Source organism: Eubalaena glacialis, chromosome 10 (assembly GCF_028564815.1).
Source record: "Eubalaena glacialis isolate mEubGla1 chromosome 10, mEubGla1.1.hap2.+ XY, whole genome shotgun sequence".
In the NCBI taxonomy this organism is placed as follows: Eukaryota; Metazoa; Chordata; class Mammalia; order Artiodactyla; family Balaenidae; genus Eubalaena; species Eubalaena glacialis.
Window position 1 is genome coordinate 121752284 of NC_083725.1, and position 21785 is coordinate 121774068.

General features: G+C 67.0%; 1 protein-coding gene across 1 annotated transcript in view; it reads right to left on the bottom strand.

Annotated features, from left to right (window-relative positions):
* Positions 1 to 21785, bottom strand: part of MUC5B (mucin 5B, oligomeric mucus/gel-forming) — a 94851-nt gene that overhangs the window by 265 nt on the left and 72801 nt on the right. The window contains exons 37-56 of the mRNA XM_061203814.1: positions 12872 to 13861; positions 7632 to 12727; positions 7310 to 7491; positions 6860 to 7031; positions 5851 to 6098; positions 5274 to 5460; positions 4771 to 4996; positions 4508 to 4686; positions 4368 to 4437; positions 4033 to 4133; positions 3710 to 3741; positions 3253 to 3433; positions 2750 to 2854; positions 2620 to 2657; positions 2086 to 2202; positions 1610 to 1696; positions 1401 to 1498; positions 891 to 1031; positions 220 to 781; positions 3 to 170 (exon numbers count right to left, since the gene is read on the bottom strand). Coding sequence (XP_061059797.1) covers positions 3 to 170; positions 220 to 781; positions 891 to 1031; positions 1401 to 1498; positions 1610 to 1696; positions 2086 to 2202; positions 2620 to 2657; positions 2750 to 2854; positions 3253 to 3433; positions 3710 to 3741; positions 4033 to 4133; positions 4368 to 4437; positions 4508 to 4686; positions 4771 to 4996; positions 5274 to 5460; positions 5851 to 6098; positions 6860 to 7031; positions 7310 to 7491; positions 7632 to 12727; positions 12872 to 13861 — 8980 coding nt within the window. The remainder of the gene's footprint in view (positions 1 to 2; positions 171 to 219; positions 782 to 890; positions 1032 to 1400; positions 1499 to 1609; positions 1697 to 2085; positions 2203 to 2619; positions 2658 to 2749; positions 2855 to 3252; positions 3434 to 3709; positions 3742 to 4032; positions 4134 to 4367; positions 4438 to 4507; positions 4687 to 4770; positions 4997 to 5273; positions 5461 to 5850; positions 6099 to 6859; positions 7032 to 7309; positions 7492 to 7631; positions 12728 to 12871; positions 13862 to 21785) is intronic.

The following is a 21785-nucleotide window of genomic DNA, read 5'->3' on the forward strand; positions in this document are numbered from 1 at the left end:
ACAGCGGTGGACCCATAGATCGGGAAGGTGGGGGTGCTGTCCTCGGGAGCCTGGGCCGAGGAGACGCAGGATGGGCCACAGCTGCACTCGTCCACGTGGGTGTAGGTGTGCTGGAAGGCCGTCCCGTTGGGACACTGCATGGTCACCACCTCCTGGTGGGCCCTGGTCTCCTGGCAGCAGACGCATGGGCACTGCGTGGCCCGGGCCCCTGTGGAGTACCTGCAGACACACGGCCCTCAGGACCTGCCCACCAGCCACAACCGCGCGGACTGCCCGGCTCCTGGTTTCGCGGGGGTCGGGAGACAGCGGCCCTGTGCCTGTTTCCTGAGCGCTCGGGGCTGCTCTGTACTGGCCCGGGCAGCGCTCTCGGTCACTTGGAACCCTGACCTTCCCCAGCCAGGCCCCCGTTCTTTCCCAAAGCAGCTCCTCTGACTTGCTGACCCTGTCAGACCCCTCCTCCAGGAACCTGCCCGGGGCCCTCCAGCCAGGCCTGGACCCATCCTCCTGCCTCTTCCAGCCGGTCTGCTCACAGCTGGCTGCAGCCCAGGCATCGGGGGTGGGGCGGGGCTCTGCCAGCAGCTCTGCCCTGACAGTCTGGTCCCCCCGGATTCTGCCCGTCCTGCACGTGGACTCTGACTTTTGGGGGGTAGCCCTGGTGCCCTGCCCCACGTGGCCCCCAGCCAAGCTCTCCCAGGCCGGGCTCTGGGGGTCAGGGAAGGCCCCAGGGTTGGTGCAGCCCTGTTGGGGCGGCCCTTCTTTCCTTCCTGTAGCAAGCTGGGCCCTCCAGCCCCAGCCCCAGCGCCAGGTGTCCGGCCAGGGACAGGGACACGGACACGTGGGGCACCGGGTGGTGTCCCCGTGTGTCCCGGGGGGAGGCGCGGGCCGCTCACCGGGACGCTCCCGGGCAGAAGCCCTCGCAGAAGGGGACGCTGACGGCGGCCTGGGTGGCGCAGCCCCGGTGTCGCAGGACCGTCATACTGGCGCGTACCTGGCAGGAGTCTGGGCAGACGAAAGGCGGTGGAGGCGGATCTCTGAGGTCCCCGCCCGCGCCGCACCCCCACGTAACCTCCCGCTCAGGGTCGGGTTCTGGCGGCGGGGTTGGCTTCGGGAGGAGTCAGTGGGCGGGGCTGGGCGGGGCTGGGGGGCGGGAAGGCGGGCCTCGACTTACCCACTTCCTCACAGGAGTAGCAGCAGCCGATTTTCCTGAGGATGCCCTGCGGGGGGAGGGGGACAGAGGGCGAGCTGGGGCAGGCGGGGCCTCCTGGGGTGGGGGTGGGCGGGGTCTCCCGAGGCGGTGTGGGCGGGGCTCCAGGGTGGGTGTGGCTCTGGGCATGGGCGGGGCCTCCGGGGCGGGCCTGAGCCCCAGACAACACACCTTGCAGGTGGACACGTCCGGGCACGCGACGGGCGTCGGGGTCAGCATAGGGGGCCCGTTCTCAGCCTGGCAGTGGTACAACGTGCAGTTGTCCACGAGGCTGTTGACCCAGGTCTCGTTGGGCTGAAATAAAAGGGGGAGAGTGGGGGCCGGGTTGAGGATTATCTGGTGGGCAGAGAGGAGCTGGCGGGGAGGGTCTCTGGGGCGCGGGGGTTGAGACTGAGCCCCCCTTACCTGGACCAGCCGGCCGTCGGACGTGAGGCAAGCTGTCTGCACGCACTCCCCGCAGCACTGCCCGGCCACCCTCGAGTACTGGAAGCCCTGGGGGCAGAGGGGTGGTCACGTCCCTCACCCCCAGCCTGGCTCCTCAGCCCTCCTGCTCTCCTGCCCACATCCCAGGGGCCCAGGGCCTCCCTAGCAGCGCCTTTCCTCTGTGAGGCAGTGTCCCTGCCCTGCCGCAGTGTCCCCTCTTAGCCTCACCCCTGCCTCCAGCACCTTCTGCACTTGTGCCCTCCAGGAACCTGATCCCAGCAGCCTGCAGGTCCTGCCCCTCACCCAAGACCCCTTCCACCATCCTCCTGCTTCACTCCCTCCCATTGGGAAGACAAAAACCCCAGTGAAGCCTGAGCTGGAGACCCTTCCTGGACCCTAGGGTGTGGTGATTGGGGGCTGCCCCAGGGGCCTGGGTCTGCCCAGGAGGCCGGCCTCACCTGGGGACAAGTGGCGTTGCAGGCATCCTCCTCACACTGCACGGTCGGGTCATGGGTGTCCACGGACAGGCAGGTGCACGTGTGGCAGGGAATGACCGCTGGGAAGGTTGCACCGACCTGCAGTGGACAGGGTGAGGGGATGTGACACCGAGAGCCCTAAAGGGGCACCAGGGCCAGGACCTCTCCCTGTGTCGGTGAGGCCCACAGAGTCTCTCTCCTCTTCACATGGGATTACGGATGTGCCCCCTGGCTGAGCACAGACCAGGGCATGCAGGGGCCCCGGGCAGGCAGGAGGGGTGGGAGGGTGCAGTCCTGCCCCGAAGCTCTTGCTGGGAGAGCTAAGCTCCCAGAGACTCTCTACAGAAGGTGCCTGTAAAGGGCCCAGAGCCTCGACTCACCTGCTGTCATGGCGGGAGAGGCTGGATAGGGCTGGGCGTGGGGAGACAAGGAGTGGACACGGGGCATCCCTAGGCGGATGTGCCCAGCCCCGGACCCACTCTCCGCCCTACCCCGACCGCCTAGCTGAGCCCTTACCCCGTAGACGGTGCCGTTGTAGGTGCACAACTGAGGCCCTGGAAGGAAAGAGAGGGCTGAGGACCTGCCCAGGCAGCGGAAGGAAGTGTTCAGACCCCCCCCTGGCCCCACCCCCACCCCAGAGACTCACGGCAGCTGAAGGTGGGGCAGCAGCTGTTCTCCGCCTGGGTGCAGGCCAGCTCCTCTCCCGGCCTACATTTGGGTGGGCTCTGGGGGCACGTGCTTGTGTTGCAGACTGCGGGAGAGTTGGGGGGCTGCCTGGGGTGTCCCTGCCCTCTGTCCTCTGGCTATTCTGGTTCCCAGGGTAACATCTACCCACACTGGACCAAAGAGATCCCCCTTCCATGGGAGCTGACGGCTCTCTGTTGCCCTTCTGGGTCCCCACGCTTTGTCACCTCCCCGGTCTTCCCCAAGACCCTGGGTGGTACCAGGGCACACCAGAGGTCATCAGCGTCATTTTTAGGTGGAAAAATGAAGGCCCAAGAGGCCTCCCCACCTCGTGGTCCAGCCAAGTCCAGCTAGGACCCTGCAAACCTCCTCCGCCCTGCAGGCCTGCCGGCCAGGTGGCCTGTGCCCAACACCATCCTCTGCTGTCTCACGGCTCCACCCGGCCCACTGGGGTTCAGGTCTCACCACACAGAGTTTCCATGCAGCAAGGGTTGTCGGCCAGGGGCCTGGTCTGGGCCACGAAGCCGGCCCAGCCACATTCCTGTGGCTGGTCCCGGGCCTCGCACTGCACAGGGACGCACTGCACCGACACGGAGCCTTCGTCACACACGCAGGACTGGCAATTGCTGACCCACCGCTCTCCGGGCTGGAACAGACCAGGTCAGGGTCCCCCAGGGCTCCCGGGTGGCGCCCCGGCCTCGGGGGCTGCGTCCAGCAGCGGGTCAGGCCCCAGCCCTCAGCATGCGGGCTCAGCCCTCAGCCTCCCCCTCTCTGGAGCAGGCGTGTGACGGTGATGCGGCTCACGCCGGGGTGCCCCCACCAGCCCCTCCCTGGCCCGGGTAGAGCTGCCGCCCTGAGATGGGGACCCCCTCCCTCCTTGTGCTCAAGCAAGGGGTCAGGAAGCTGTGGGCAGAACACTCACGAATTTGGGAAACCCATCTGGTCCCACGCAGGCTGGGAGGGAAGAACGGGGAGAAAGGGGGTCACTGGGAGTGCTGGGGTTGGGGCCCAGCAGGCCTGGCCACCCCCTCCCCCCAACAGAGGCCTCTTCTTCCTGCTGGGGACAGAAGCCTCTGGAGAACTCCAGGGGGGGGTCACTTAGGAGGGGGCTCAGGAAGGCTCAAGCCCACCCTGCACCGCTGGCAGAGCTGGGTGGGACGGGCCCAGGCCGGGGTCTGCCCGCCCCGTGGCCCTCCCCATCCCGCTCTGCGGGGCTGGGGAGGGCCCAGGTGTGGGGTTGCTTACGGCACTCGGGCACACAGACGTCCGTGTGTGAGTTGAACAGGATGTGGCCGTCGGGACAGAAGCAACCCTCTGCCAGCCCCCTGCTCGCCGGGCTCTGGCTCCTGCAAGGTGACCAGGGCAGTCCGAGGAGGAGGGCAGTGGGCATGGTGGGGGGCTGGGGTCACTCCTGAAGTCCAGGGTCGGAGGTCAGGGCCGGGGAAGGGCACCCTGAGAGCTTGGGCTTGGGGTCCCGGACCCTCTGTGGGTCTCCTCCTGGGTCCCCCCAGACCCTTCAGGCAGGCCTGGGAGGCCTGCTCTCCCCACCGTCCTATCCCGTCCCCGTCTGCTGGGCTCACCTGGAGTCACAGGACTTGGGCTGCACGGGGCCACATGGCTTATACACCTTGGTGGGCGGACAGGTGAGGTCTGCGGGCACACAGACGGGTGTCAGGTGGGCCAAGGAGGCCAGGGCCCCCGGCGGCCACACCCGACTCACCACACAGCCCGCTGGTGGCGTTGCGCCAGTCGGGGCACACGCCCCGGGCGCGGCAGAGCGCCGAGTAGGCCTCCAGGCTCTGGCAGAGCGCTTCAGGGCGGCTGGGCCCGCAGCTGTCGCTGACACAGGTGCTGAAGAACGGGCCGGGCGGGATGAGGCCGTGGCACCCGGCGAAGACCCTGCAGGCAGGGCCGGTCAGAGGCCAGGGCGGATGCCCCGCGGGGTGGCTGCCCCTGACCGCCCAGCCCATGCAGAGGACTCACGGGCTCAGCAGCAGCTCGCAGAGGGGTTCCGGGGGGCACGGAGTGGAGGTGGGTGTGCTGAGTGCCGGCGAGAGGGGGCTGGTGGTCGGGGGCAGGCCGGTCGGTGCCCAGCAGCCCTCCCCGCTGCTGTTGGGGACCAGCCAGGACCGGGCCATGTCCTGGCAGGTGGGGGCCGTGGTGCCGTCAGGCCGGCGACAGTCGTCCCTGCGGCTGTTGGTGCAGGTGCCTGGGGAGGGCGGGGCAGGCGCCTCACTGTGGGGGGGGCACTGGACCATCCTCTTCTCCCCTTCCATCCCCCCGACTTCCCTGGCAGCCAGTCAGCTATGAAACACTGCTTCCTGCCCGGGGCAGGTGGCACGGGGAGCAGGTGGGAATCTGTGGCGGGGGGCATCCGTGGCGGGGGGCAAGCGATCAAGAGCCGGGGCCGCCTGGGGGCGTGTGCCCGCAGCGGTGGTGCCCGGCCCCTCGCTCCCCCAGCAGGCGTCCTGCGGGTCCCTGCTCACCACACTGGCCCTCGGTGTTGTAGCTGAAGTGGCTGTAGGACAGCTGGGCTTGGAAGACCCGCCCGTTGAAGATGACTCTCACGCCGATGGCGGGAATCTCGATGCTCATCTCGGTGGCCCCTGTCGCCGTCACGGTCAGGCCGTTCTTGCTGAAGCTCTGCCTCACCCGCATTTGGCCAAACAGGATCTGGGGACGTGACCGGGGAACCTGTGACTTGGGCCGAGGGGCAGCGGGCTGGCCTTTGGGGCTTTGCCTGCCGGGCGCTGGGCCCCCTCCTCGGCATCTGCACCCCGAAGCGCAGATGCCCCCTCGGGCCTGGGGTCACAGTCGGCGCATTTGGGTCCCAGGGTGCTCTTGGCTGCGGGCACTCCCCACGCTTCTTCCCTGCTCAGGAGTCACTGTGCTTGGGGCCCCAGGTCGCAGTGTGCCCTTTGCCTCCCCTGAGGCCCCATGGGAGCTGCCCTCTGCGCGGGGGAGATGCGCTCTATGTGCACCAGGGCTCCCGGGCCTCTGCCGGCCCCTGCCTTCCCTAACCAGGTTGGGACAGGCCAGCGCCGCTCTGCTGCCTGCACTCACCAGGCTTTCCTCCTGCCCGTCGGCGCCAGGGGTGGTGGTGAGGACGATGTCCATGGACTCATAGTGGACGCTGAGGGCGCGGGGGCAGCTGGCGGCGGCCTCACAGTAGTGGTTGTACAGGAGGATGCTGAGGTTGCCGTGGCGCGGCCGGATCTCCCGCATGAGGACGTGGGTGCAGTTGTCCAGGAAAGAGTAGGACGTGCCGTCGAAGGTCTCGTAGTGGGTGTCCCCCCAGCCGCTGCAGGAGCCTGGGGGGTGTGGACGGGCCTCACCCAGTGCCACCCAGAGCTGCCACCCTGGGGAGTCACTCAGCCCCCAGGGCCTCAGTCCTCTCGTTTATGACATGGGTATAGCAGGTTGGATGGGGGCCCCGAAGACACGTCCACCCAGAGCCTGCGAATGTGACCTCCTTTGGGAAAAGGGTCTTTGCAACTGTGATTAAGGATCATGGGGTGAGGTCATCCTGAGTTACCAGGGTGGCCCTAAATCCAATGACAGGTGTCCTTCTAAGAGACAGAAGAGACAGAGAGAGGAAGCCGCGTGATGAGTGGGGCAGAGGTTGGAGGGACGCGGCCACAGCCCGGGGCGCCTGAGGCCCCAAGTCTGGAAGGGGCGGACAGGACCCTCCTTTAAAGTTTTGGGGAGAGCTCGGTCCTGCAGACACCTTGATCTTGGATTTCTGGTCTCCAGGACTGGGAGAGAATCACTTTCTGTTGTTTTGAACCACCCAGTTTGTGGTCCTTCGTTTTAGCTGCCCCAGGACCCCCGGGGGGTTGTAAGACCACCCCCTCCTACGTGCTGCTCCATGGGGAAATCTGCTCGGGACCCCTCAGGTTACGATCCCCTCCTCTCCCTGATCTCAGAAACCCCCGGCTTCCCTTCAAACTGCCAAGCCTGATGGGGGGCGAGCTCAGCGATCCCGGGCATCAGGCATGGGGGACGTGTGCGTGTCCCAAATGCCTGGCGGCGCATCCCGTCCCCCCCCCCGCCCCCAGAGGCGGGCTCTCACACTCGCACTCGTAGCTGTAGTCACAGGGCCCATCCCCGCTCTGCACCCTCACGGGCAGGTGCCCGTTCACGCAGACGACGTCGCCCATCGGCTTCGGCCCCAGCAGGACGATACGGTTGTCACCCTCACACCGAGCCACCGTGCAGTCCTCCAGGGTCCAGGACTCATTCACCTGGAGAGAAGGGCAGAGCGCTCACCAGGTGGGCTTGCGAGACCCACCCTCACTGCCGCTGCCACAGCCTCAGGACCCCCTTGGCCTGGGCAGGGCTGCCCCCGCCTCCTGGCCGGGCCGGTGCTAACCAGGCCCAGACCCCGCGTGCCTCCCTCCAGCCAAGCTAGCTGCAGAGCGGTCACCGAGGGGCTGGGGGTTGTGCCGTCACCCTGACGGGCGTCCGAGACCCTGTGCACACAGAAGGGCCTGGCGCTTCAGGGAGGAGGCGAGGGGCACACCTGTCGGGGAGGGATGGTGCGATCGCAGCCGGGAACTGGGGTGTCTGGGGGAACAGAGGCCGAGGTCCCCGAGGGTGAGGGGGTGGGGCAGGCGCCCTGGAAGCGGTCGATGTCACAGCGCTGGTTGCAGATGGCTAAGAAGTGGCAGCCCGCTCCGTCGGTCTTGTTGTAGATGATGTCCCCTACGAATACAGAGACACTGGGTCAGCCAGGGAGGGGGGACAGGAGGGCATCCCCGGACAGGCAGGCACATGGACACGGCCCGCGGGACCCAACTTCCAGGCTGCAGGTCTGCAGGGAGGGGGCGGGCTCCTCCACTCACCTGGTAGGAAGAACTTTTCGAAGGCGTGGCAAAGGCAGGCTGTGGTGGGGCTGGGAGAGGCAGTGGAGATGGAGAAGGTCCCTGGGCTGCCAGAGGCCACCCCGGACCAGGAAGGGGTGGTGGGTGGGGACCAGGAGGCGGTCGATATGGGGGAAGTCAAAAGGGGACCCGTAGGAAAGACACTGGGCAAGCCTGGCTTGGTGGTCATGGGTGGGGACCCCGGGAAGGCAGAGGGACTAGGGGTGGAGATGCTCTCGGTGGTCCCAGGGGAGAAGGGACCTGTCAGAGTGGTGGAGATGTAGACCTTCCCAGTGGTCCCCGTGGAGGAGGGACCTGTCACACGGGTGGGGGTGGAGACCCTCTGGGTGGTCCCCGTGGGGGAGGGACCTGTCAGAGTGGTGGGGGTGGAGACTCTCTGGGTTGTCCCTGTGGAGGAGGGACCTGTCACACTGGTGGAGGTGTAGACCCTCTGGGTGGTTCCAGAGTAGGAAGGACCTGTCACAGTGGTTGAGGTGTAGACCCTCCCGGTGGTCCCTGTGGAGGAGGGACCTGTCACACTGGTGGAGGCATAGACCCTCTTGGTGGTCCCTGTGGAGAAGGGACCTGTCATACGGGTGGTGGAGGAGATGCTCTGGGTGGTCCCCGTGGAGGAGGGACCTGTCACATGGGTAGGGGTGGAGACCCTCTGGGTGGTCCCCATGGAGGAGGGACCTGTCACACGGGTGGGGGTGGAGACCCTCTGGGTGGTCCCCGTGGAGGAGGGACCTGTCAGAGTGGTGGGGGTGGAGATCCTCTGGGTTGTCCCCGTGGAGAAGGGACCTGTCACACGGGTGGAGGTGTAGACACTCTGCCTGGTCCCCGTGGAGGAGGGACCTGTCACACTGGTGGTGACATAGACCCTCTTGGTGGTCTCCGTGGAGGAAGGACCTGTCACAATGGTGGAGGTATAGACTCTCTGGGTGGTCCCAGAGGATAAGGGACCTGTCACACGGGTGGGGGTGGAGACCCTCTGGGTGGTCCCCATGGAGGAGGGACCTGTCAGAGTGGTGGGGGTGGAGATCCTCTGGGTTGTCCCCGTGGAGAAGGGACCTGTCACACGGGTGGAGGTGTAGACACTCTGCCTGGTCCCCGTGGAGGAGGGACCTGTCACACTGGTGGTGGCATAGACCCTCTTGGTGGTCCCCGTGGAGGAGGGACCTGTCATACGGGTGGTGGAGGAGATGCTCTGGGTGGTCCCTGTGGAGGAGGGACCTGTCATATGGGTGGTGGAGGAGATGCTCTGGGTGGTCCCCGTGGAGGAGGGACCTGTCACACTGGTGGTGGCATAGACCCTCTTGGTGGTCCCCGTGGAGGAGGGACCTGTCACACTGGTGGTGGCATAGACCCTCTTGGTGGTCCCTGTGGAGGAGGGACCTGTCATGTGGGTGGTGGAGGAGATGCTCTGGGTGGTCCCCGTGGAGGAGGGACCTGTCACGTGGGTGGGGGTGGAGACCCCCTCGGTGGTCCCCGTGGAGGAGGGACCTGTCAGAGGGGTGGGGGTGGAGGCCCTCTTGATCGTCCCTGGGGAGGAGAGGTGCGTCTGGGTGGTGACCTTCGATGACAGCCTGCCAGTGCTGGTGCTGATGGTGGAGGGTGAGGGGGCCGGCGTGGTGGACGTGGGACCGGCGGGGCTGGGGCAGTGGCTGTGGTCGCAGCAGAACACGCGGATCTGGTAGTTGAGGCACATCAGGCTACTCTGGTCTCGGTTCCGGCACACCAGGCCCTCCTCCAGCCGGCACTGCACCGCCTGGCCCAGATCCTGCAGGGCCTCCTCAGGCAGGGCCTCGGCCCGGCACTGCAGCTGCAGAGGCTGCTGGCAGATGGCCCCACCGGCCGCCTGGATGTTAGCGTAGGTCTCGAAGTCCCCCCCAGAGGCCCCTGGCATCGGGTAGCTCTGGTCCAGCCAGTCTGTCCAGGCACAGCGAGGCTGACAGGCCGTGGACCCGGTGTCTGGGGACGTGGTGACCAACGGGGGGCTGGAGGTATGGGTCTTCTGCGAGGACACTGTGGCTGTGGAGGTGGCCATGGAGGAGCGGAGGGTGGTGCCCAGTGAGGAGGTGCTGGGCTCAGGCATGCGGGTGGATACGGAGGCTCTGGTGCTGGCCCCTGTGCTGTAGGTGGCGTGGCCTGTGCTGGGTGTGGTGATGGGGGGTCCGGGTGTGGTCTTGAAGGGCCTGGTGGGGAGCTCTGTGACCTGAGGAGAGGCTGTGGGGTGCAGGGAGCGGGTGTAGGTGGTAGCCCTAGTGTTGGGCGTCACGGGGGTGGGTAGCAGGGTGGTCCCGAAGGTGGTCTCGTGAATGTGCGCAGTTGGAGGGGCCGTGGTGGGGGCACCTGTCTGGGTCACGGCAGAGATCGAGGGACTTGGCACTGTGGCCGTGGATCTGCCAGTGGCAGGCGGTGCGGTGGAGGTGGGTTGGGTCTGGGTCGTGGCAGAGGTCGAGGGCCATGGCACCGTGGCTGTGGAGCTGCTGGTGGCGGGCAGTGTGGTGGAGGTGAGGTGGGGGGTAGCCGTGGTGGGGCAGTGCCGGACATCATCGCAGCAGTACACACGGATGTTGTAGTTGAAGCACATGGTGTACCGCCCCCTCTGCTCTTCGTTCCTGCAGACCAGCCCGACCTCCAGGCTGCAGCTGAGCACCTGCCCGATCTGATCGACGCTCACCTCGGGGTAGCTCTCCGCCCGGCATTCAATCTTCTGTGGCTGCTGACACATCTTGCCGCCCGCGGCCCGGATGTTGTCATAGGTCTCCATGTCTCCGCCCCTGACCCCCGAGGTGGGGAAGTCCACATCAAACCACTCTGTCCATTGGCACTTGGGTTGACAGCTGGTTGTGCCCTGGCTGGTGGTGGCCCCAGTGGTGGCCGTCGACACCGGGGTTCCCGGCATGCTGGTCTCAGGGTGCGAGGTGGACAGCGGGCCGGTGGAGGTGGTGCCCGTTGTGCCCACTGCTGTTCCCGTCAGCAGCTGAGACGTGGAGGTTTCCGTCGTCACCGACGTCGGGGTGGGCCCCCTTGAGGCTGTGTGAGTCGGGAGGACCGACGTGGCCCTCCCTGGGATGGTGGGCTCTGTGGACCCTGGGGGAGATGTGAGGCTCCCCGTGGCAGATGTCGGGAGCGTGCCTGTGTGGCTGGGACTCAATGTCACTCGGGCTGTCAGTCCCATGGAAAGGGAAGACGCTGGTGTGGCACTGCTGCTGGGGGACCTGGTCACCCCTGTGCTCCCCGGCCATGTTGTGGGCTGCGTGGCTGGTGGCACAGTGGTGGTGGTGCTGGAGGCAGTGGGGGACGTGGGGGCTGTGGCAGCAGAGTTGGCCGCTGTGGCAATGGCAGCAGTGGAGGTGGCTGCAGTGGTGACTCTAGCAGTGGAGGTGGTGGCCATGGGGGCTGTGCCAGTGGATGTGGTGGCAGTGGTGGCTGTAGAGGTGGCCACAGTGGTGACTGTAGCAGTGGATGCGGTGGCCGTGGGGGCTGTGCCAGTGGATGCGGTGGCAGTGGTGGCCATAGAAGTGGCCACAGTGGTGGCTGTGGCAGTGGAGGAGGTGGCCGTGGGGGCTGTGGCAGTGGATGTGGTGGCAGTGGGGGCTGTAGAGGTGGCCACAGTGGTGGCTGTGGCAGTGGAGGTGGTGGCCGTGGGGGCTGTGGCAGTGGAGGTGGTGGCCGTGGGGGCTGTGGCAGTGGATGTGGTGGCCACAGTGGTGGCTGTGGCAGTGGAGGTGGTGGCCGTGGGGGCTGTGGCAGTGGATGTGGTGGCAGTGGGAGCTGTAGAGGTGGCCACAGTGGGGGCTGTGGCAGCGGAGGTGGTGGCTGTGGGGGCTGTGACACTGGATGCGGTGGCAGTGGCAGTGGGGGACGTGGGCTCCCCGCAGTGGCTGTACCCACAGCACAGCACGCGGATTTTGTAGTTGTAGCACATCTTGAACAGGCCCGCCTGCTCGTCGTTCCTGCAGACCAGGCCGAAGCTGACGTCACAGTGCACGCGCTGATTCAGCTCCTCCAGCCTCATGTCGGGGAAGTTTTCGGCCTGGCACTCTATGCCCTGGGGCTGCTCGCACACGGCCCCTCCCGCACGCCTGATCTTGTCATAGGACTCGACGTCCCCCCCGGCCTCCTCGGACTTGGGGTAGTCCTCGTCAAACCACTCTGTCCACTGACAGCGGGGCTCACACGTGGTGGTGCCCGTCGACACCAGGGTTCCCGGCATGCTGGTCTCAGGGTGCGAGGTGGACAGCGGGCCGGTGGAGGTGGTACCTGTTTTGCCCACTGCTGTTCCCGTCAACAGCTGAGACGTGGAGGTTTGCATCGTCACTGATGCCGGGGTGGGCCCCCTTGAGGCTGTGTGAGTCGGGAGGACCGACGTGGCAAACACTGGGAGTGTGCCTGTGTGGCTGGGCCTCGAGGATGTCACTTGGGCTGTCAGTCCCGTGGAAAGGGAAGGTGCTGGTGTGGCACTGCTGGCGGGGGACCTGGTCACCCCTGTGCTCCCTGGCCGTGTCCTGGGCTGCGTGGCTGGTGACACAGCGGTGGTGGTGCTGGAGGCAGTGGGAGACGTGGAGGCTGTGGCAGCAGAGGTGGCCACTGTGGCAATGGCAGCAGTAGAGGTGGCTGCAGTGGTGACTGTAGCAGTGGAGGTTGTGGCAGTGGTGGCTGTGGCAGTGGAAGTGGGGGACGTGGGGGCTATGGGGGCGGGGGCTGTGGTAGTGGAGGTGGCTGCAGTGGTGGCTGTAGAGGTGGCCACAGTGGTTGCTGTGGAGGCGGTGGCAGTGGGGGCTGTGGCAGTGGATGTGGTGGCAGTGGTGGCCGTAGAGGTGGCCACAGTGGTGGCTGTGGCAGTGGAGGTGGTGGCCGTGGGGGCTGTGACAGTGGATGCGGTGGCAGTGGGAGCTGTAGAGGTGGCCACAGTGGTGGCTGTGGCAGTGGGGGTGGTGGCCGTGGGGGCTGTGGCAGTGGATGCGGTGGCAGTGGGGGCTGTAGAGGTGGCCACAGTGGTGGCTATGGCAGTGGAGGTGGTGGCCGTGGGGGCTGTGGCAGTGGATGCGGTGGCAGTGGTGGCTGTAGAGGTGGCCACAGTGGTGGCTGTAGCAGAGGATGCGGTGGCAGTGGGGGCTGTGACAGTGGATGCGGTGGCAGTGGTGGCTGTAGAGGTGGCCACAGCGGTGGCTGTAGCGGAGGATGCGGTGGCAGTGGAGGCTGTGACAGTGGATGCGGTGGCAGTGGTGGCCGTAGAAGTGGCCACAGTGGTGGCTGTGGCAGTGGAGGTGGTGGCCGTGGGGGCTGTGGCAGTGGATGCGGTGGCAGTGGTGGCTGTAGAGGTGGCCACAGTGGTGGCTGTAGCAGAGGATGCGGTGGCAGTGGGGGCTGTGACAGTGGATGCGGTGGCAGTGGTGGCCGTAGAAGTGGCCACAGTGGTGGCTGTGGCAGTGGAGGTGGTGGCCGTGGGGGCTGTGGCAGTGGATGTGGTGGCAGTGGGGGCTGTGGCAGTGGATGTGGTGGCAGTGGGAGCTGTAGAGGTGGCCACAGTGGTGGGTGTGGCAGTGGAGGTGGTGGCCGTGGGGGCTGTGGCAGTGGATGTGGTGGCAGTGGGGGCTGTGGCAGTGGATGTGGTGGCAGTGGGAGCTGTAGAGGTGGCCACAGTGGTGGCTGTGGCAGTGGATGTGGTGGCAGTGGGGGCTGTGGCAGTGGATGTGGTGGCAGTGGGAGCTGTAGAGGTGGCCACAGTGGTGGCTGTGGCAGTGGAGGTGGTGGCCGTGGGGGCTGTGGCAGTGGATGTGGTGGCAGTGGGGGCTGTAGAGGTGGCCACAGTGGTGGCTGTGGCAGTGGAGGTGGTGGCCGTGGGGGCTGTGACACTGGATGCGGTGGCAGTGGCAGTGGGGGACGTGGGCTCCCCGCAGTGGCTGTACCCACAGCACAGCACACGGATTTTGTAGTTGTAGCACATCTTGAACAGGCCCACCTGCTCGTCGTTCCTGCAGACCAGGCCGAAGCTGACGTCACAGTGCACGCGCTGGTTCAGCTCCTCCAGCCTCACGTCGGGGAAGTTTTCGGCCTGGCACTCTATGCCCTGGGGCTGCTCGCACACGGCCCCTCCCGCACGCCTGATCTTGTCGTAGGACTCGACGTCCCCCCCGGCCTTCTCGGACTTGGGGTAGTCCTCGTCAAACCACTGTGTCCACTGACAGCGGGGCTCACACGTGGTGGTAGCCGGGACCACAGAGCTGCTGCCCACTCGGGTCACGGTTGAGGCAGGCTTGGCGGATGGGGTCTGTGAGGCGGAGGGTGCCATGGACAGGAGGGTGGTTCCTCTGGTGGGTGTGGTCTGGGTGGAGGTGGGCAGGGGCTGGGAGGATGGCCGCTGGCTGGTGCCCGGGGCCGGGCTGGTGCTGCAGGGCACGTAGTCGCAGCAGAGGACCCTCAGCTCGTAGTTGTGGCAGAGAGGGGGGTTCTGCTCGCTGTTGAGGCAGGTCAGCCCCCGGGCCTGGCCACACTCCACCTTCTGGCCTAGCTTCTCCAAAGGCATATCCGGGAACTGCTGGGCCCGGCACTCGACATGCGCTGGGGCCGGGCAGAACTGGTAGCCCCTCTGCCTCAGGTTCTCGAATGTCTCGAAGTCTCCCCCTCCCATGCCCAGCTCTGGACGTCCACTGTCGTACCAGTCGGACCAGTGGCAGTGCTCCTGCACGCACACGGTGGAGGGTGTGGGGACCGAGCCTGTGGGTGGAGTGCCAGGGTCCCCGTCAGCCTCCTCTGCATCCTCGCCAGCCACGCCCAGAGGAAGGGTGACTCATGTCCCCTTGCCCCAGTGTTGGCCCCGGGCCGTCCTTTGCACCCAGGACACCTGTACCAGGTGCCCACTGGGTTCTCCCTCGGCACCCAGACCATCACCGGGGTCAGGGGCTCCGGTGAGTGAGGCAGGACCAGTGGTGTGTCTGCCAGGCTTACCCGTGGTGGAGGGCGGAGCCGCAGTGCTGGTGAAGGTGAAGGGCGTTGGGGACGGGGTTCCGGGACACTCCTCGGCCTTTCGGACAATGGTTCCATTGTCTCTGCAGATGGCAATCAGGCAGGCGCCCAGCCCGTCGGTCGTGTTGTAGATGACGTCCCCATAGGCATAGGTTCTGCCCTCGTAGGTGCACGTACAGGCTGGAGACAGACAGGTACAGGGCTCATTCAGAGCCCCCAGCCCCCAGCCCTCAAACCAACAGGCCCCCGCTTACCCGCGGGGCTGTATGTACACTGGAGGCCTCCGGAGGTGCAGTCACTGGGAGGGGGAGAGAGAAGAGCTGAGGGCCAGCAGGGCCCGGGCCTTACTGTGCCCGCCTGGCCCCACCCAGGCCCCGCCCCATGTCCCCCCAGACCCCACCCCCGCTCCGCCACTGGCTCACCAGCTCTGGCAGTTCTCCGCCGTGGGGACCCTGGTGCCGGCATCATGGTAGTTTCCGTCCTCGTCGTAGCAGCCCCCACACTGGGCCACGCACTTCATCTCATCCTCATTGAAGAACGGCTTGCTGGGCGGGCACTTTGGGTAGCAGCCTGGGGCGGGCACAGGGCGGGGAGAAGACTCCCCTCTCAGGCCAGGCGGTGGGGCTGCCCCGGCTGCCACCTGTCTCTGTCCCCCTGTCCCGAGGGTGGGCATGGGGAGGCAGGAGCCCGTGCTGGGTGTGCTGGGGTGACAAGGTGTGGCCTCCCCCGAACAGCCTGCCCTCACCTTCCAGGCCTGGCAGGTCCATCAGGCAATGCCCGCTGGGGTTCCGGCAGGTCCTCAGGCAGGGGGCCCCGCAGGGCTGGTAGTGCCACTCGCACTCCCCTTGTGGGTTGTAGTAGTCGCAGAACAGGGCTGAGCGAGGGGGAGAGAGGCTGTGGGCGCCCGCCGGGCCCGTCACCTCACTCCTCCCAGATCCGAGGGGTCTCAGGGCCCGCCCCCTGAATTCCAGTTTCATTTCTCAGCCCTGCACTCAGAACTCCCGTCCCCCGCTGAGCCATCCCATTTGGGGGCGACCTGTCTGTCTGGTTTGTACGCACACGAACGTGGGCACATGTGTATAGTACACGCATGTCACGTGTTCTTATGTGTGCATGCGTGCCCGTCAGGCCCCAGAGCTGGTGCAGCCGCACCTCATCCCGCCACCATGGACAGAGCCCGACTCACGGCAGATGTCCGGGGTCCGCCAGGACACGCACACGCCCGCTTCATGGCAGGCCTGGGCGTAGGCGGCCACGGCCGTGCAGAAACACTCGAGGTCACCCCCCGAGTCGCAGGCGCACGCGTCGCTCACGCAGGCCTCGTAGTACCTGGTGGAGTCGACCTGGGTGGGGGGGGTGTCTGCTCAGCAAGAAGAGCCAACCCCCAGCCCCTGGGCAGCCGGCTCCCCATTTGCACGTCAAACCCCCACCTGCCATCTGAGACGCGCCCGCCTGGGCACCCACCCCGGGTCCCTGGGCGCCTCTCTGACCTCACCCCTGCCACTCCTCCCTCGCCTCTGCTCGGCCACCTCACTTAACTGTAGGCCAGCCCTCCCTGTGACCGTGCTGTGACCTGTCCTGACAAACGGGGTGCTGTCTCCTCAGGGTGAGGGGGTGCCCCCCGCTCTTCCCTCCCAGGCGGCAGAGCCCAGGGCAACCATGTCTCGCATCTGCCACCAGGGGCGGCACCATCCGAGGTGGAGACTGCTGTGTCAGGTTCACAAAGGACTTTCTGAGCCAATGGGCAGGACACCCGGGGTGCGGGCGGGGGCTGCGAGCCAGGAGGGACACGAGGCCGCACACAGGCTGGCCAGCGTCAGCTGCGGGCCAGTCCCACTAAGCCGCCTCCTCATCACCGTGCAAGCCCCGGATCACGAGACCGTGTTGGTGAGTGGGCCCTGCAGTCCTTGTTAAGTAGCAGGAAGGGCTTTGGGGAAGGGTCTCAGGCCACGGCGATCCTCTGCTTCCGTGGGGCCCGGCTGGGCTGCAGGCCCCCTGAGCTTTCTGTCCATGCTGGGGGCTGGCGGCTCAGGGAATGTGGGGGAGGACCGGGAGGTGACATTGAGGTCCTTCCTGGGTGGCTCGCAGCCCCGTTTCCAGGGGATGAGGCTGAGTGCCATCAGGGAAAGCAGAGCAGGACTGGGGACACGGGCACCTGCCTGGTGGGAGGGCCACACAGCGTGCCGTGTGCAGCGGTCAGGGTCAAGGCCATCTTCAGAGGACCAGCCTGGGCCAGACCCAGGTCCCGCCAGGAGGGAAGGAGGCAGCCCCAGCACCCCCTTGGCCCACCTGAGAACGGCAGGCGCTGAAGGTGGCGCTGTTGATGATGCTGCACTGCTTCTGGGCCCAGGACTTGCGGTACGGGTTGGCGGTGCAGGGGTCCTTGGGGGCCTGGGCGTCCGGGCAGGACGGGGAGAATTTCCAGCTGTTGCCGAACTCCAGCGCATCGCCCACCACGGACTGGCTCCGCGTGGTGAAGTCGTTGAGGGCATTGTCGTCAAAGTTCCCGCACAGGCCGCAGACCCTCCCCTGCGGATGGACGCAGAGATGGGCACCGGGTGGGGCTGCATGGGGTGGCCTGAGGGAGCAGCACAGAGCCTGGCCTGGGAGGCGTGACTGCAGGCCACCCTATTCCCCCAGGCAGCACCCAGTGAACTTTCAGGAAGGTGGGGTGCACGAGGGGTCCTGCAGTGGGCAGGAGGGCAGGTGGGCAGGTGGATAGGCAGGTGGACAGGCGGATAGGTGGGCAGGTAGACAGGTAGAAAGGTAGGCAAGTGAGCAGGCAGGTGGGCAGGTAGACAGGTGGGCAGGTAGACAGGCGGGCAGGCACCTGCTCCCCTATAGAACCTTAGCCCAGCGGGCATGGAACAGCTGAGTGCAGAGACCAGGGAGCCAAGAGCGCTTTCCAACCAGGACTGACACGCCCACTAGTCGGTTTGGTCTCAACATGCCCCTTTGGGAACCGGACACTGTGCATGGCCTCCCCAGCCCTCAGCAGTCCGTCAGCTGCCAGATTGCACTGCTGGGCCAGGTCTAGGAGTAAGAGCCCTGTCCCTCCCCAAGGGGGTCCCGCAGCCTGCCCACCCCCACCTTGTACTCCTGGTGCAGCCGAATAAACACGCTGGTCTTCCGGTCCCAGGACACGACCATGCCACTGCGGGTCTCGACGGCCAGGTAGACGCCCATGTAACGGATCTTGTAGGGCAGGTCTCCGCCTGGCCCCCGCTGCACCACCTTGTAGGAACCCTCGTGGAGGATCAGCTCATAGTTCTGCGGAGGGGCACGGGGGGGCGGCGGCTGCAGGGAGCTGAGGGGCCAGAGCCCCCTTCCCCCCGTGGCCCAGGACAGGGGCTCTGTGGGTGCTCAGGGGCCCGACGCATGGGGCTGGCGTTAGGAATGAGCCAGACTCCTGACACTATCTGCGAACTTGAGGTGAGAGGCTGGGAGCCCTCAGAGGCCGTGCGGGAAGTTGGGAGCTGTGGGCAAGCGGAGTGGGGCAGAGGGCACAGGAGCTGCAGGAGACCGCCCAGCCGCATCTCGGGCCCGCGCCCCACTCTTCTGCCTTCCTCACGCCTCTCCCCACCTTTGGGGCGGGTGGGCAGCGGCCCCCGGTCAGCAGCTCCGCTCTCTGCACTGTGACCTCTGACCACCCGCCGCTAGAAGTGGTCATCCCCGGGTGCGGGGGGCTGAACGAAGGCCCCCCGAAAAGACATGTCGAGTTCCAACCCCCAGAATCCGTGAATGTGCCCTGATTTGGAAAAAGGGTCTTTGCAGATGTGATGAAGTGGAGGTGAGATCTGGAGGTGAGACCATCCTGGATTTAGGGAGGGCCCAGATCCAGGGACGGGGGTTCCTACCAGGTCAGACAGGGGAAGAGGACACAGAGAAGGGGCCGTGTGAGGACAGAGCAGAGACCGGGGGGGACACGGCCACAAGCCAGGAGCCCCCAGAATCTGGATGAGGCAGGAAGGACCCTCGCCTGGAGCCTGTGATGGGAGCCTGGCCTCAGAACCATGAGAGAATTACTTTCTCGGGCTGCAAGTCCCCGGGCTGTGGCTATTACTGTGGCCCTGAGACCCGAGGCCACAGCTGGAGGTCCAGGGGCCCCGGCCGGGGCTCCTACAGGGCTGCAGAGGGAGGGAGACGGTTCCCAGGCGCCCCCACCTCCAGGAAGATCTTGATGGCCTTGGAGCAGGTGACGCCCGTGGTCCCGCAGGGGACGTTCTCGGTGACGATGCGGAAGTTCCCGTTGCTGGCGTTGTTGCCCGCACAGTAGTCCTGAGAAGGGGAGGAGAGGGACGTGGTCACGGCCCCAGCGCCAGCTCGCTGGCCGGGGGGCGGGCGAGGGGCCATGTACCTGGGCCAGCATGTGCTGGCCGAGGGAGGGGGGCCGCATACCTGGGCCAGCGTGTACTCACAGCTCCCCTCAAAGCTGTAGCGCTCGCCGTCAAAGGTGATGAAGTGGCCGTCCCCGTAGGCCACGCAGGTGCCCAGGCAGGGCCGGCGGCTGCACTCCCACTTGCGGCCCCTGCAGGTGCTGCAGGGGAGGGCAGGTGATGCCCTGCTCAGGGGGCCGGGCCAGGAGACCACCTCACCAGGCAGCCGCGGCCAAGCCCGTCAGACAAGGACGAGGACACAGCGCCTCTTCCATGAAACAGGAATGCGGTGCTGCCCCTCCCCAGGCTGGAGGGGTTAAATGGAGCAGGGAGCTCGGGGCACGCGGGATCCGACATCCCACCCCCCCGGTTGGGCTCCTGTCTGCAGGCTCCCCTAACCCTTGGCGCCTGGGGTGCAGGGCCCACGGCCCTGGGGGCAGCTTCAACCGGCCCTGCCGTCTGCTGGGCAGAGAAGGCCAGTCCCTGGGCACCTCCCAGAGGACGAACGGGCCGCCCGGGGCTTTCCAGGCCTCAGCTCGTCTCCGGGCTCCTGCCAAGGACATCCTGGCCGAGGCCCGCTCGGGTCTGTCCCCGTGGTCTCCGCCCACACCGCCCCCTCCGCGGCCCCTCCACACACCAGGTGTTACAGTCGACCCTGATGGTCTCCCCGGGCTTGTAGGCGGCCTCGTTGTGCAGGCAGGGGCAGTCCTCCTCGGCCACACAGCCCCCGCTCCCATCGGCCAGCAGCCCCGCGGGGCAGACGCAGCCCGACACACAGCGAGTGCTGAACTGTGGACAGGCAGACGCCCGTCAGCGGCTCGTCTGGCTCGGCTTGGGGACACCAAGGGGCAGGGGACGCTACCCCCCCGCCCCCCCGGGCCCCGGGCAGCGCTGCCGTGCCCTCCCAGCTGGCTCACACAGTCTACGTCCAGCACGTGGCAGCTCCGCACACACTCGGCCCCGGGCGTGTCCGCGGAGGCGTTGCTACAATCCAGGAACAGCATGGGGGCCACGCACCCTGAGGAGGAGACCACGCTGGGTGGGCCGCCCGGCCCGGCAGCAGCCCCTCCCCTTGGTCGTCGGGGGGGGTGGGGTGGGGTGGGGTGGCGCGGGGCCCTGAGAGGGGGAGGCCCGGGGCGGGGGGTGGGGGTAGAACCTGTGCTCTCCTCCACGGCTCCCAGGCAGCTCAGCTTCCCGCTCACACATGAACTACAAGAGATGAGAACGATGGCCGGTCTGGGCAGCTGCCCGCTGCCCCACAGACCTCACCCAGATCTCGCCGGCTGGGCCCCCGGGCCTTGTCATGAGGGGAGGGAGCCGCCTGCTCCGGGGCGCGGTGAGGGCCCCAAATCCCCGCGAACGCACTGAGTGAATGAGCAGAGGTGCCAGGAAGGTACCTGGAGTCGGGCGGGAGGGGGAGGGGGAGGGGGGGGGCGGAGGAGGCCAGGACAGGGGTGCACCCAGGTGGGCCCTCCAGGGCACACACCGTGCCCCCCACGGGCCTCAGACCCTCAGAACACCTTCCCGGGCCAGAGGAGGGGTCCCTCTCAGAAAGGCTAAGGGGTGCACAGGGGTGAACTTCCCTCCCCAGGGAGTCCCCTGTGTGTTAAAGTCCCCTGCGGGAGGCATGGAGATCTTTGTGTGTGGAGCAGGAGGGGTGGGAAGCATGACATCAGGGAGGGGGTGACAGCGGGGAGGGGGCCCCTTACCACACCACACCGTTGTCGTGCAGGACCTCCCCGGGAGCCAGCACGGAGCCACGGGAGTAGCAGGGGCAGGCCTCGGCGGGCACGCAGTCACCGGTGTCGTCCAGGAAGGTGCCCGAGGGGCAGGTGCAGCCGTCCACGGGCACGAAGGCCACGTCGCAGGTGACATCGGCCTGGCTTAGGGAGCGGCAGGTGGGCTGACAGCTGTCCACCACGTAGGCGTAGCTCTGGGTCTTGGGGCAGCTGCTCACGTACTTGTCTGGGGGCCGGCAGGTGACATACAGGTCAGCGGCCGGGCAGCCCGTCCAGCCTCGCCTGACCACGTCCGAGCTGGGGCTGGAGCGGCCCGAGACTTGGCTTCCCCTCTGGACGGGGTGGGGAGGCCTAAGGCTCTCGCTGAGGACGGGTGGTGGGGTGCGCCCCAGGGTCTCCGGTCCCCCCGCATCCCCCCCCTGCCCCCCGTCAAGCCGGCTGGCGGACACTCACTGCACACGCCGTCCCGCCAGCCGCCGAGCAGCACGCCCCGGGCGGCGCAGGCCCGCACGTAGGAGGACAGGGCCGCGCACATGCAGTCCTCACTCTTCTCGCAGCTGCACGTGTCGAACATGCAGTTCTGGGGGGACATCGGGACGTCAGGGGCCCCAGCCCACCAGGGACCCTTCTCTCCGCGTCCATCCTTCCTGGGACCCCCGTCTGGGCCGGGCGACAGAGGGCAGCGGGGCCTCCCGCAGGGAGCGTGGTGTAAGGCCGCGGTGGGGGGGCGGGCGGGTACATGCTGCTCTGAGGGATGGGAGAGGCCAGGCCAGGCTGAGGACGGGGTCCAAGGGAGGGGTCTCTGCGGGACCAGGACAGGGCTCAGCTTGAGTTCTAGATCCGTCACGGGCTGAGCTGCATGTGGGGGGAGACTGAAGGCAGGAGATGTCTGGAGGTGAGTTGGCCGGGAGGGTGCTGGCAGGGGGTGCAGCCCCCCAAAGCGGGCCTGGGTCTTCCAGCTGTGGACACGCACTCCCGGGGGCTGGAGTCACACGCGCGTTAGGGCTTTGGCTTCCAGAGAAGCGGCCTGTGAGCCAACTGTCGGG